The sequence below is a fragment of the Aureobasidium namibiae genome (assembly GCF_000721765.1).
Source record: "Aureobasidium namibiae CBS 147.97 unplaced genomic scaffold scaffold_1, whole genome shotgun sequence".
NCBI lineage: Eukaryota > Fungi > Ascomycota > Dothideomycetes > Dothideales > Saccotheciaceae > Aureobasidium > Aureobasidium namibiae.
The window spans coordinates 1710573-1723642 of NW_013581208.1; the positions used below are offsets into that span (position 1 = coordinate 1710573).

Genomic DNA, 13070 nt, shown 5'->3' on the forward strand with positions numbered 1-13070 from the left:
CAAACATCTCGAAGTGACATGGTTTCTTTGTTGCGTCTTCTGACATGATCGCTGATATCTGGACGACGTTTGAAGCCTCTTGCTCAAAGGAATGGTCAGGGTACTCAATGTGAACGGGACCGATTGAGATGTGTTGTTGTCATGTTTTATTTGGAAAGAAATTGTTGGCTGTCCAGGCAATAATGACGGGGTGATGATCGTGAACCACTCTACGCGGGTACGAGCAGATGGCTGGGGCCTCCAGAGGGACAGAGCTCAAACCCCAGAATAGAGAATGGTGTAGACATTAGTTGGAAGTTGGAAGCAAGTCAACGAGTAGCCATGAGCGATGTATAGTAGATTGCAGTATAACCAAGCAGTCAACAAGACAAAGGCATGACGAAGCAGAAAAAAAGAATTAGGGTTATGCAGGCTTGGGCAAGGTTTTCTTCGCGGATATCGATGGAGACTTGGCGAGCAGGGCAGCGGTGGCGCTTTCTCTCCGCAAAAAGACTGGAGGCAGGCAGGCACCGGGAAGCCGAACAAAGCGAGCGACTCAGGCAGCGAACGGCGTGTTTCCTGACCGACGCAGCAACCCACACCGACGGCCATACAAGACTTTTGGCGACGGTACTCGACCCTTCTACCTGCTTCTCGAGAGACGATGCCATATTGACACACTCGGCCATCCGCCCATCGACGTCTCAGCGACAAGAGCGTGGTTGCGACCTTTGCATCCCCGCTGCCTTGATCTGTCGTCACGCTCTGGGGGCTTGCCTGTGCTTGCACGAGACCGACTGCCTGTGAACTCCAACACCGACACCAGGGCTATACCGCCCGCCCTCGACGCCCGCTCAGAGTCGGTCGACACAGTATGGAACCTCCAGCCCGTCACGACCACACAAGGGCGACGCTCCGCAGCACCCAGGCTTCGTTCACGACCGCTCCCGCATCGCCCGACCACCATCAAGACATGTCGCCCTATACCACCATGGCTCATGTGGCTTTCGCTCCTGCCACCCAACAGACGGTCGTGACGACGACCACAACAACCACCGTCACTCTCCCTCCTCTCCTGATCCGCCCACCTAGAGACATGCTCAGCCGTGACCCCAAGCAATATCCCCTGGCCTCGACCCCTACTCCCTCTTCTCTGCAACGCTTTTCTCTCAGTGCTGGAGGTATTCCCATCGTCTACCAAGAGGCTCAGAATGTCCGGGCATCACTCGACGAGGTATTATAAGCTCCATATGTGCTGACCAAACTTCCACTAATCGCTATCTACAGTACAAGCAACAGCAAGCACGCTTACAACAATCCAACGGCATCATTCGCAGCCACCACTCTTCGTCCCAGGACTACCATTCGCCCACTCGACCTCAAGACTTCCGACCTCCCCAGCTCAAAAGGCCCGCTTCACCACCCAGTCTTGCCGAGGCCGCAGAGCTAGCTAGTCTGCACCGTCGTAGGAGACATCCTCGCTCGCTTCTGTCACGAACTCGCTCTGGCATCACATATCCACTTGACGATGACCAACATCTCTCAACTTCAGACTCCACAAACCGTCCCATGCCCGTAACTCCTGACACCGATGCTGGCCCTGGTAACGACCGCGAGCGGCAACGAGTAACTTCTTTGACACAAAAAGCTCGTGAATGGCAGGAGCAACATGCAAAGCAAAAGGCATCAGTTGCGGGTCCAAGTCACTCTTTTGACCGGGATACTGCTACTGCAACTCCTCCTGTCGCAGAGGGTGATCTCGAACCCGTCGACAACCCCTATCCTCGCCTCGAACAACCAAGGCCGCTGCCCGCTAGTCTACTAAGTGGCTCGCAACAAGATGCCAGCCTCCCAAGCCCAAGTCTCTCTCCCGTCACAGCTGCCGCAAACTTGGCTCGCAGCCATCAGCTGCTCTTGTCCACTCGTGATGCCGACGACGAGAACGCCAGTCAGGTATCCAGGCTGGATCTCGAAGACAGCATGATGACCGATCAGCCCGATGCCTCTGCTAGTTTCAACGAGCCTACCGTCGACCGAGGTCATATTCACCAAGCCAACCAGCCTCCATTGACACTAATGGATGTCCCGACAATGATCGATGCTTACGATGCTCTTCCTGAAGATATGCAGTCTTACGTCTTGTATCAGATGCTTAGACGTTCGACCAAGATAACACTACGGACCGTTGCTTCGCTTATCAACCCTGCATTGAAATGCGATCCTCTCGATGTCTTGCCGGTGGAACTGGGCTTGCAGATCACAAAGTTCCTGGATGTCAAGAGTCTTTGCCGTGCGGCTCAGGTATCGAAGAAGTGGAGGCATCTGATTGACTCGGATGAAAGAGCATGGAAAGAACTCTTGGACAGGGACGGCTTCAACTTGCCCGAGGGCGAGATTGAACGTGCAGTACGTGAAGGATGGGCATGGCAGGCTCCTTCTCTTGATGGATACGAGGAAGATCTGGGGCAATCAAGGTCAACCCGCTCGGTTTCTAGAGTCGTCGAGCTGGAGCCGTTGAGTCCTCTGGCTGCTCCCTCAGTTAGCAGCGATGATGCAGGATCTTCTGCATCGCTGCGCATTACGAGAACCAAGAGAAAAGCAACAGGCAGCGCCAGCGGTCAGAAGAGACAGAAACGGAAGGCATCCAGGCGCCAAGACACTTCCCCTCTTTGGATGCACGACTTCCAAACAGCACAAGGTCCCATTGCTTACGCGAGCGCTGCTGCCAAAGCGGTGCCAAAACCAGACGTCGGCCTCTCAAGTCTTGCAAACTTGCATCTTTTCAAGTCCATCTACCAAAGGCATCACATGATCGCAAAGAGTTGGATGGACGCCGAAGCAAAGCCTCATCATCTGGCCTTCCGTGCCCACCACCGCCATGTCGTCACTTGCCTGCTCTTCGATTCGGACAAGATTCTAACCGGTAGCGACGACACCAATATCAATGTCTACGATACGCAAACTGGTGCATTGCGAAGAAAGCTTGAGGGGCACGAGGGCGGTGTCTGGGCATTGCAGTACGAAGGCGATACACTGGTGTCTGGCTCAACGGATCGCTCTGTCCGCATTTGGGACATTCCTTCTGGCAAGTGTCTACAGACCTTCCAGGGCCACACCTCTACCGTTCGCTGTCTGGTAATCCTGAAGCCTGTCAAGATTGGCACAGCTGCCGATGGCTCGCCTATCATGATGCCAAAAGAGCCCTTGATCATCACTGGCTCGCGTGACTCCACTCTCAGAGTTTGGAAGCTTCCTCGTCCTGGCGACCCGCAGATTCATCAAGCCGGTCCTCCAGCAAACGATAGCGACAACCCCTACTCTCTGCGTGTGCTTACTGGCCATCACAACTCAGTTCGTGCCATCGCAGCACATGGTGACACTCTTGTCAGTGGTTCGTATGACTCTACAGTCCGAGTGTGGAAGATATCAACCGGCGATATGGTGCATCGCCTTACAGGCCATACGCAGAAAGTCTACAGCGTAGTTCTCGACCATGCAAGAGGACGATGCATTTCCGGATCAATGGACAACATGGTCAAGGTGTGGTCTCTTGAAACAGGAAATTGTCTGTTCAACCTTGATGGTCACACATCTCTGGTGGGTCTTCTGGATCTCAGCCATGGACGTCTGGTCAGTGCTGCAGCGGACAGTACCTTGCGCATCTGGGACCCTGACAATGGAAACTGTCAATCTATCCTCTCGGCACACACAGGGGCGATTACATGCTTCCAACACGACGACCAGAAAGTCATCAGCGGCTCGGATCGTACACTGAAAATGTCTAACATCAGTACGGGTGAGTGTGTGCGTGATTTGCTCTCGGATCTTAGTGGAGTGTGGCAGGTCCGCTTCGACGAGAGAAGGTGTGTTGCTGCAGTGCAAAGGAACAACCTTACATACATCGAGGTACGTGCAGGTCGGCATGAGCGGTTGTAACAAAAGCTAACTGAGTGCAGGTGCTGGACTTTGGAGCAGCCCGAGATGGTATACCAGAGAGCAGGAGAGGACACCGAATCGTGGTCGACCCACGCGGACGCGAGATCGACGATGTCGATGCCACAGCAGAAGCGCAACCAGCTGCAGTAGCAGGCTAGTGTTGGAGACGAGGATTGACGATGACGGATAATGAACGAGGCGGAAGCAAGATGATTGAACCCAACGAATGCCGGCGATGCATTGATGGGATGAAGGGATTTGGGACGGATACCCGAGCATTATGTGCATGAATGATGCACTTGGGCTGCTCATGTTGTTTTCAGCGATTTCTCTTTCTTTTGTATCGGTCATACTAGGTATTCTCTGGGGGCTCAGAGAGGGGGAGTTCTTGCTTTTGGTGGCCTGAACATGGCATTTTGCCAATGTCTCTGAAGGGGAATATTATTACCCAGCATGAATAGCTACTCATCATATCATACATTCATTCTTTCATATCTTGTGCCTTGCCATGCTTGTCTGTCAATCTTGTGCGACCTCAGAAGAGTGGAGAGGAGGACGAAGTCGAGGAGTCGATCGTGTTCTGTGGGGAAATGACATGGTGTCCCTCTTGTTAGATGATCTTGTAGACTTTTGATCTCAACTTCTTGAACACTCGTCAGACAACACGCGTAGCAAGGACAACAGGATGCTGGCATCCGGGTTTAGTAATGCACCACTGTCCAAGTACCTGGTCATGGCGGTAGTGGTGGGATCGCTCCTGGCCAGCATCACCGACACCAAGCACCTGCTCTTCATCATGGTCAAGCCACACATCTCCGACTACCGACAGCTATGGCGATGCATGATCTGGCCGCTGGTCTATACCAACTCGACAGAGGTCTTGTTTGCGGCCATGATTCTGTACCAACTACGCGTGATCGAGCGTCTTTGGGGTTCGCGCAAGTTCGCAGTAAGCCCAGCAATCGACTCCCACTGTGACTAGTAACTAATCTGAATATACAGTCATTCCTCTTGTCGACGCTGCCCTATACCGTTCTGCTTCCACCACTCCTTCTCATACTCATCATCCGACCGCTCTCTTTCTACAACATCAACTATCTTCCTGCCGGACCCACGGCCTTCGTCTTCGCACTCCTTGCTCAGTACCACGCTGCGATTCCCTACATGTACAAATACCAGCTCTCAGCAAGCGACTCGCCTCAATCGTCTTCGGCCATCAACCTGACTTCGAAGTCGACGTCCTACCTCCTTCCTCTCCAACTGGCGCTATCACAATTACCTGGCTCTGCCATCGTAGCAGCAGTGGGCTGGCTAGTAGGCTATGCATACAGAAGAGACATTCTGCCCGGGGCCGCGGCTTGGAGAATACCAGATCTGAGTGCTGGCAAGAGGGAAAGGGAGAGGTTCGAGGGGCTGAGAAGACGTATGGAAGGAGAGGCTGCCACGGCTAGTGGGTCCAGAGTAGAAGAGAGTGATGGTGGCCGAAGGAGAACGATTGGTGGTCAGCTCCTGGACCAGTTCCGAGGTTCTTGAGAAGATGATGGAAACCATACATGCGCAAAAGCATATGCAATAGATGTTCTTCAAACACTTTGCGACCACAAGGAGCATGTAGGAATGCAATGAAGCGGACGCGAAGCCAACATGGAGGCAATAGAACGGGAAGTTGAAGCTTGTCGGGCGCCAACTGCGGGGACTTGGGCGTTGGCGCGAACTTGAAGCGCTCGTTCGGCTATGCCATTCGTGCGCCTTCTGGAAAGCTGCATTGTGATAGACATGCGGCCGCTCTGTAAAACTGATGGTCCCTTCCTGTGCCTGGCCGCCTTTCAAGAACTATTTCCACCATCCTTTCAACATTCAAGCAGCCGCAAGTTTGCTTCGACTTGTTCGTGTAGAAATAAGCTCAATCTGGATGCCGCGTAAAACGTCTCTGCTGCTCCAGCGACGACTGCATTCCAACGCTCGAATTTATCGTGCTCAATCACTCTATCTGGCTGGCCCTCACGTTCCAACTCGCCGTCACTCACCCTTCGCATGTCTTGAACCCTGTCTCTCTTTTCCACCACCACTACTTCTTCACCGACTTCTGTCATTTTGGACTGGACCTGTCGCCCTTCCATATCTACTTGAGCATGACTGTTATTGCATTGACCTAATCAACACCACGACATCTTAGTTGCGCGACATGAATAACCCGGCATCTCCATACCTCCTCGACCGCCTGCAGGCGCGTCGCGCAAACACCAACACTCGGTCACGTCGCTCGGGTTCAAATGCACGATTGACGACTCCGGATGATGACTTGTTTCTTGACGAGGCTAGATATACTGGGCACGACAACCTAACAACAACACCTAACAATACCCATACCCCTACGAATCCAAATGCATCCCTAGGTGTGCGCGAGATAGAAAAGCGCATGGACAAACTCTCCAAACTCAACTTTGACTTGAAGCTCGAGCTCTTCCATTGCAGGGAGCGCATGGCCAAATTGCAAGAGAACTGCAACCTACTGACATCACGCGCCGAGGATGCGAATCGTCTAGTCGAGGAGAATGCTAAACTCCTCGAGCTCAACGACAGTCTGGTCAAGGAACTGGAGCGTCGGGACGAAGCTGTTCAAGAGGCTGTTTCCATCATCTGTGATCTGGAAGAAAGACTTGAACAAGCGCAACTTTCACAACAACACCCTCACGACCACTTGGTGAACTCCACGGAGTTGCGTGCTTCTTCTGTGTCCCCTTGTCCAAGAGCCATTCTCTCACCACCCAAATCCGACAAGTCTTCGATGACACAATCATCTTCTGCAAGGCGCATACCTTCCTTTGTAGACGACAAGAAACCAAACACACGTGCTTTGCGAAGCGTCTATCTGAAACCAAAGCCGTCGTTGCGTGCTGTAAAGAGTTTCGCATCTTTGACGTCGCAAACAGAGGATGTCGACAAGTCTCTGTCGGACGTTGACACCCTTGACTCACCTCGCTTGAGTGTCTTGAGCAAGAGTAGCTTCCCGAGCATCTACGATCTCCCCAGGAGCGAAGACGCTGGCAAACACCAGGAGACTGATCTCGCCTTGCCCAACAGCCAGCTACACCACATCTCACAGAACGCTGGTCGCAAGCATGATTCTGACATTGACATCAATTCCTGGATCCAAGTGCAAACACCTCAATCATTCGTAAAATCTTCAGGAAAACCTCTACCGCGACCGCGCTCAGATGCTGCTCGTGTCCAGCGACCAGCTTACTCTACCACACTCTCACAGATCAATCAAAAAAGGAGACCCTCGCTCAAGGGCGCAGCATTCGCCGCGACTTCATTACCTCCAACACCAGACAGTGCAAGCACGAGCATTCTGCAAGACTCGTACATGACTGGCCAACCAAACTCGCAACATAGATCAAACAAGCATCTCGCGAATGCCTCAAAACATGCAGCACTGCTGCACACTCCTGAGACGCCGAGCATCGCCGATATGAGCAAGCTTCACGCCACAAAAGAAGCAAATAACCCAATGAATGGTGCTGGGTGGTTTAATCGACATAGCATGTCTCTGTCTTCGACCGATGAGGAAGATGAATACTATGAACAGTCGGACAGCGATCGGACGGGAAGCGCAGGAACAGACGCGTCATATCCTGACGGGGATAGTATCCCCAAAGGAACGCCGTCTAGATTTCAGATCCGTCGCAACGTCTCACCAGCTAGAAGTATGCCTCGTGAAGGAGTAGCACAATTGTCACGATCAGGTCAAAAGGAAGAGTGGGCACTGCTACCGAAGAGCAACGAAAAGACTCGTTTCCAAATGGAGCGCTCGGAAACCACACCGAATCTTGCAGCACTTCAAACACCGCCGGCGTCGCTACAGAGGAACAGCTCCGTTTCTGGATCTTCCAGCTTGCGTCCACAGCGTATTGAACGATCAGAGACTACACCTAATCTGACGACAGCTATCCAAGCAGCGACTTCGACACCGTTTTTCCAACCTGGGCTGCCAATCAAGTCCTCGTCAAGCGGTAGTGGAGGCGTACGAGCTGCCCTTTCACAAAAGACACAAAAGTTATTCCGCCGCATGAGCGAACACCACACTTCTTCATCTGAACCATCTTCGAGACCAACCCGCGGTGTTACTCTCTCACCCTCCAAACGCTCAGCAGGGTCCAGCAGCCGTAGTGGAAGTGATGAATCTCTGGCTATGCAAGCAGCCAACCAAACACTCACATCACATAACTTTGGTGCTCCTCAAAACGGTAACGCAGAGGCCAGAAGCCCTAGCCGTGGGTTGTTTTCGCGAGCGGCGGGTAGTCTGAGACGATAGCAACGTTTCCAGCAGTGGGCTGGCGTTGATTTGGATGTTGTTCGAGAAGACTTCTGAGGCTGAAATATGGCGCATAGGTCTCTTTCTCTTCTCTTTCTCAAGCTTTCCTTGTTATTCCTGCTCTTCTTTGCTCACATGCTGTCTTTTTCCATGATGACCCTTTTCAAGAAACTCTTTGCTCGGGGGGCTTTGGTTTCTTTCTCTCTGCCGCCACTTTATCCATAGCTCTACTATTATTATTCTTTTTGTCACGAAGAAATGAGAATTTCACAGATTTTGTCTACTTCCTTCAACCTACCCTCCCTGCTGTCTTCGTAAAGATCCAGGTATCAATGCTCCCATCAAGAATACTTGGAGCAGGAGATCAGAGAGCAAATCACCACGACCAAGAAAAACTCATCTTAGTGTCTGCTGGTTTCCACCAGGCGTCGATTGTCAGTGTTAAAACCGTACAAGGTAGAGATTGCATCATGTATGAAAATGCAAGGAGCAATCAAGATATTCTGCTTCCAAAGACGGACAAGAGTAACCCAACACACCATCTCCTCCACCCTTGTCTCCATCAAATCCCATCCTCGACCCCCAAACACCTCATCGCAACCACCAACCCCTCATCCCCTTCTTTCAACTTCTCCATCAATTCTCTACCCGCCTCCTCCACCTCTTTCCTCCCCACGGGCTCCAACGCATCCAAGATGAACACCGCCGCTCTCGTGTCATCTCTCAACCCAGTCCTGACACACTGTCTCCAGTTCCAATTCCTACACGTCACTCCCGCATCATCACACCACACCACTTCTCCCTTCTCGGGCTTCTCATCTCCATTCTTTGTCTCGAATTTTTCGTCGCCGGTGGCGCGGAGTAAGCGAGGAACACCCACATACGCATCCAAATCTTCTCCTCCGATGCAAATGTTGTGAGATACTGAAATGGCATTGTAGATATCTGTCAACCTGTTGATACGCGGTAATCCTTGCTCGGTCGCTGCCCTCCTCGTCAAAGCCTCGATCGAACTTTGGTATTTTTTGGGTTTGGCTCCAAAGGACTTGTAAGTCTCGCGCCAGGCTTTTATGGCTGGTATCTCGGTGACTGGACAGGACGGAGTGATGCGGGATTTGGCGGTGGCTTCGGCGGAAGTGAGGAGGGCATTCGAGGTGGAGTCGCTGGCTGATGGTGAAATGCCATCCACTGCGATGAGGAGAACGAGGTAATCGGGTCGGAGATCAAAGACACTTTTGGCAACGGTTGCGCCGTCGACGATTTTTTGGAGGTCGGCGATTGAACGCATGGTTTGTTTGCTTGGATGGAATGCTGAGAGCTGAGGAGAGGGGAATTTGATGGGAAGGCAAGGAGCTGTTTCGATATTTTGTTCTTCTTACCTGCCATGACGATATATATATGTATGGAAGCTTGGACCACAACCTTGTCAAGATGTCATCCACAGGGCGTGAGAGGAAGGAAAAAACGGCAATTAGACACCTTGCCCAAACGCTATCCACCTCTTCTATCCACCTCGAACTTACCGTATTCGGCAAGTAGAGTTCCCCAGCTGGATAGCAATTATCCAGATGCTGGATAGCCTTTAACACCTTCGATAATTACCGCATAAGGCAGGTGGTCGTCTCCATACGTGTTAGCGTGGTAATGGCGGCGTAGATCGACTTAGCGTGGCCGGCAGAAGCCTTAGAGGCTCGAGGTAGTGGTATGCCTATATACTAGTTAGATGTAATCAAAACCATAGATCACAGCAACTTGCTAAATAATAGCAACACCTCGCCGTCGCCATAGCGTGGCCATCGTCTAATATTCGATTAACCGAGCGCACCGATTACGCCTGCTAAGCCTACGCTAGCTCTATCTGCTAGCATGGGCCTACCGTTGCCGTCAGTTTAAGGCCGTAGTAAAGGAGCTCGAGGTAGCCGAGGAAGAGGTAGTCGATTAAGAGGAGGCCGAGCTACGTATGCGCTAGCGCGAATAACTAAGCCTACTGCTAAGGCGCCTGCTACTAAGAACAATCGTCGGATCGGTACTCGGCTTACGTAAGAGAAGAACATTATCCTCGTAGAAGTCGCCGCCTCGCTCGGAGAGCTATAGCTAGATATAAGGACCACGAAGGAGGTGTTTTAGGACCGTATGCGCGTAAAGTTCGAGCGCGCGGCCTCGCGTAGCTACTTTGCGAATAGATGTCGAATTTAGCTACGGTCGTTAGTTACTAATCGGAAGGAGGCCCTTAAGTAAAAGGGGGAGCATACCGGTCGTAACGATACCGAAACTAACCTTAATCATGCCGTAGATAAGTGGATCGAAGTACTTGCTAGCGCTAAGGCAGATTAAGAGGCGCGTATAGAGTTATCCTCTTAAACACTATAAGAGACCGACGAGCAAGCGACTCTACGTAACAACTTGATGCGTAGCTAAGGTCGTATAGCTCGTTAATAGGCGCAAAACGACACTTAGTAGTTAACTAAGCAAGTTAACAATGATACCGAGGAGCTAAATGCTACTACGTAAAGGCGTAGAAGTCGGAATAAGCGCTCTAGTAATGTTATTAGTATACTAGAGCGTAAGAGCGAGCGTAGCGAGCGTAACTTAGAGAGGTTCTTTAAACTACTCGAACGCTCGATGGCCTCGTCCTTATCGATATTATACTTATTACCAATTTTATATGGTACCCTTAACTTAACTTAGGGCCGACGCATCGATGATTTATACGTAAAGGTCTATAGACTAGACATAAAGATAGATCGGTTTAACACTAAACTAGATCAGTTAATTAGTCTAGTATCTATAGTAACTCGAAAGAAGCGTAGGATTAAGCCTTAAACTAATAACGAGCATAAGGATGTTAATTATATCGTCGAAGAGCCTAAGCAGATCGATCTCTTATACTAATCTCGCCTACGGCCTATCTCTAGATACTCCTCGAGGGTATAAGGATCAATACCGAACCTAGAGCTAATTATATTACCATATAAGCAAGTATAGCAATTACTAAGCAATACCGCTACCTTAAACGAGCTCGTAACTAGCGACTAACCAACTCTAAGGCCAGTTCGGTAGCTAAGGTACTTCCACTGCTCTATAACCTGCCTAAAGAAGTTTTTAACGCTAATTCGGATAGATGAGAGGTGCTTATTAAACTAAGCTTACGATATACTTAATGTTCTACGGCCTAGAAAGGGTATAACGCATAGTCTAAACGACTGGTAAGCAGAGTCTCCTACTAGTCGTATAACACGCTAATGGCTAGAGCAGATATTACGAATTCGAGCCTCAAATTTAGAGCGTCTTCCTATATATACGTCGTTACGCTTACCCTTAAAGGGACCCTATAGCGCTACGTAGAGACCGTTAGGAGCGACTATTGCTTAGTACTTAAAGCTATAGAGCTTCTTATGCCCTATATAGTACTCCCTTTAACCTACGAGAGGACGATAAGTAGCTCGGAAAGTACTATTAACAAACCCCTAATACTGGTTCTAAGTTACTCCGCCGAACGCGTTAATGGCCTCTAAATAGTTATCTAACCGCTTGTAATTCAGCATCGGATGCTAGTATAACAGGTAGCCGAAGCGCAGTACTAGCCAGTCGACTATATCGTTATAAATTCGCGATAGAGTAGTCTTATTAAGACCGAAGAGGTCTTGTAATTGTAACAGTCTTCTAGGGTAAGCGAGCCTCATTAAGGTTACGTAAAGCGAGCGTACGGAGTCCTTTCTATACCGGTTCCTACGAGGCATGCTCTTAAGCTCGAAGTACTAAGCAAGAAGGTAGATATCGTCCCTACTAAAGCGTAGGTATCGCCGGATCTTTAAGTCTTACTATGTGTCGATATCGAATAGAGGCTCGTTAAATTTAGGCTCCTCTTGTGGTATACGGTTGGCTAGTTTAGCTAGCAGTTGCAATTTAAGACGATTTTGACGTTGAAATCTATCGAACATATATAATCCTAGTAGAGGGTTCATCTTTGGTGGTGTTAGCACTAAAGTTATACCGGAGTACGGGGGTTAGAGTGATATACCGATCTCTACGTGGTGGCGTGCGCTAGCGACGTCAGCACCACTAAATTACCACCGCAGAACTAGACTAATTCGGAAGGTGGATAGAGCGAGCAGGTGGATAGCAAAAGGTGGATAATGGGTGGGCAAGGTGTCTATTGGAAAGAAGGTGCGAGTCACTTCGACTACAAATTGAAATGGAACTTCCGGCGTCAGTGGGACAAAATCAGGCACTTACAATCCTCTCACGTTTGAGACAAAATCATAATGCACATGAAAATGGGAGATTGTGAAAGTAGGATCAGCATCTTTCTTGTATTCATTCTTATCATATCAAAGAGCAAACCAGGGGTAGACAGAAAGACACGAACCAAGCTATGAAGAAGAGGCCAAAGGAGAAAATGCAAACGCTCGCTGGCTGGATTCGAATGAATGTATCGGATCCGCGCAGCATGGTATAGAGAAGAAAAAGACAATGGCATGATGCAGAAAGTGGTTGAATGGGGAGAGAAGAATCAAAAGAAAACAAGTATCAGGCAGAAAATAAATCTTCGTGTTCTTCTCCCTTTCCCATCAGTGTAAACGCCGTAAGTCGTCAAATAAATATAAACTTCTCCAGAAGTTTGTGTTGCGGTAAAGACGATTTTGTACCATCAATCCATCGTACAATGGGAAGAACGGGTCGTCGTTGAATATGTCTAATATTATGCAGAAAACGAAGGTGGACTAGGTCATTGCGATGGGGTTGCCGTGACTCTATGCTATAGCACATCAAAGATGTTTCGCTGTATTGGGAAAGCTCCCTTTTGTGGCGGGCTTCGCGGATCCTCTTTGCCATT

The 13070-nt window shown here is 50.1% G+C and overlaps 4 protein-coding genes across 4 annotated transcripts; 3 read left to right on the plus strand and 1 right to left on the minus strand.

Annotated features, from left to right (window-relative positions):
- Positions 1-970: 970 nt before the first annotated feature.
- On the plus strand, positions 971-4073 carry M436DRAFT_35013 (WD40 repeat-like protein; the record flags this gene model as incomplete). Its single annotated transcript, XM_013576141.1, has 4 exons — positions 971-1213; positions 1267-1605; positions 1645-3885; positions 3936-4073. 4 exons carry the CDS (start codon positions 971-973, stop codon positions 4071-4073), a joined length of 2961 nt encoding a protein of 986 aa, XP_013431595.1.
- A 527-nt stretch (positions 4074-4600) lies between these two features.
- On the plus strand, positions 4601-5448 carry M436DRAFT_36571 (uncharacterized protein; the record flags this gene model as incomplete). Its single annotated transcript, XM_013576424.1, has 2 exons — positions 4601-4864; positions 4918-5448. 2 exons carry the CDS (start codon positions 4601-4603, stop codon positions 5446-5448), a joined length of 795 nt encoding a protein of 264 aa, XP_013431878.1.
- A 652-nt stretch (positions 5449-6100) lies between these two features.
- M436DRAFT_37168 (uncharacterized protein) lies at positions 6101-8233 on the plus strand (the record flags this gene model as incomplete). Its single annotated transcript, XM_013576542.1, has 1 exon — positions 6101-8233. One exon carries the CDS (start codon positions 6101-6103, stop codon positions 8231-8233), a length of 2133 nt encoding a protein of 710 aa, XP_013431996.1.
- A 562-nt stretch (positions 8234-8795) lies between these two features.
- Positions 8796-9521, minus strand: M436DRAFT_69137 (B3/B4 tRNA-binding domain-containing protein; the record flags this gene model as incomplete). Its single annotated transcript, XM_013576814.1, has 1 exon — positions 8796-9521. One exon carries the CDS (start codon positions 9519-9521, stop codon positions 8796-8798), a length of 726 nt encoding a protein of 241 aa, XP_013432268.1.
- Between the last annotated feature and the right edge of the window lie 3549 nt (positions 9522-13070).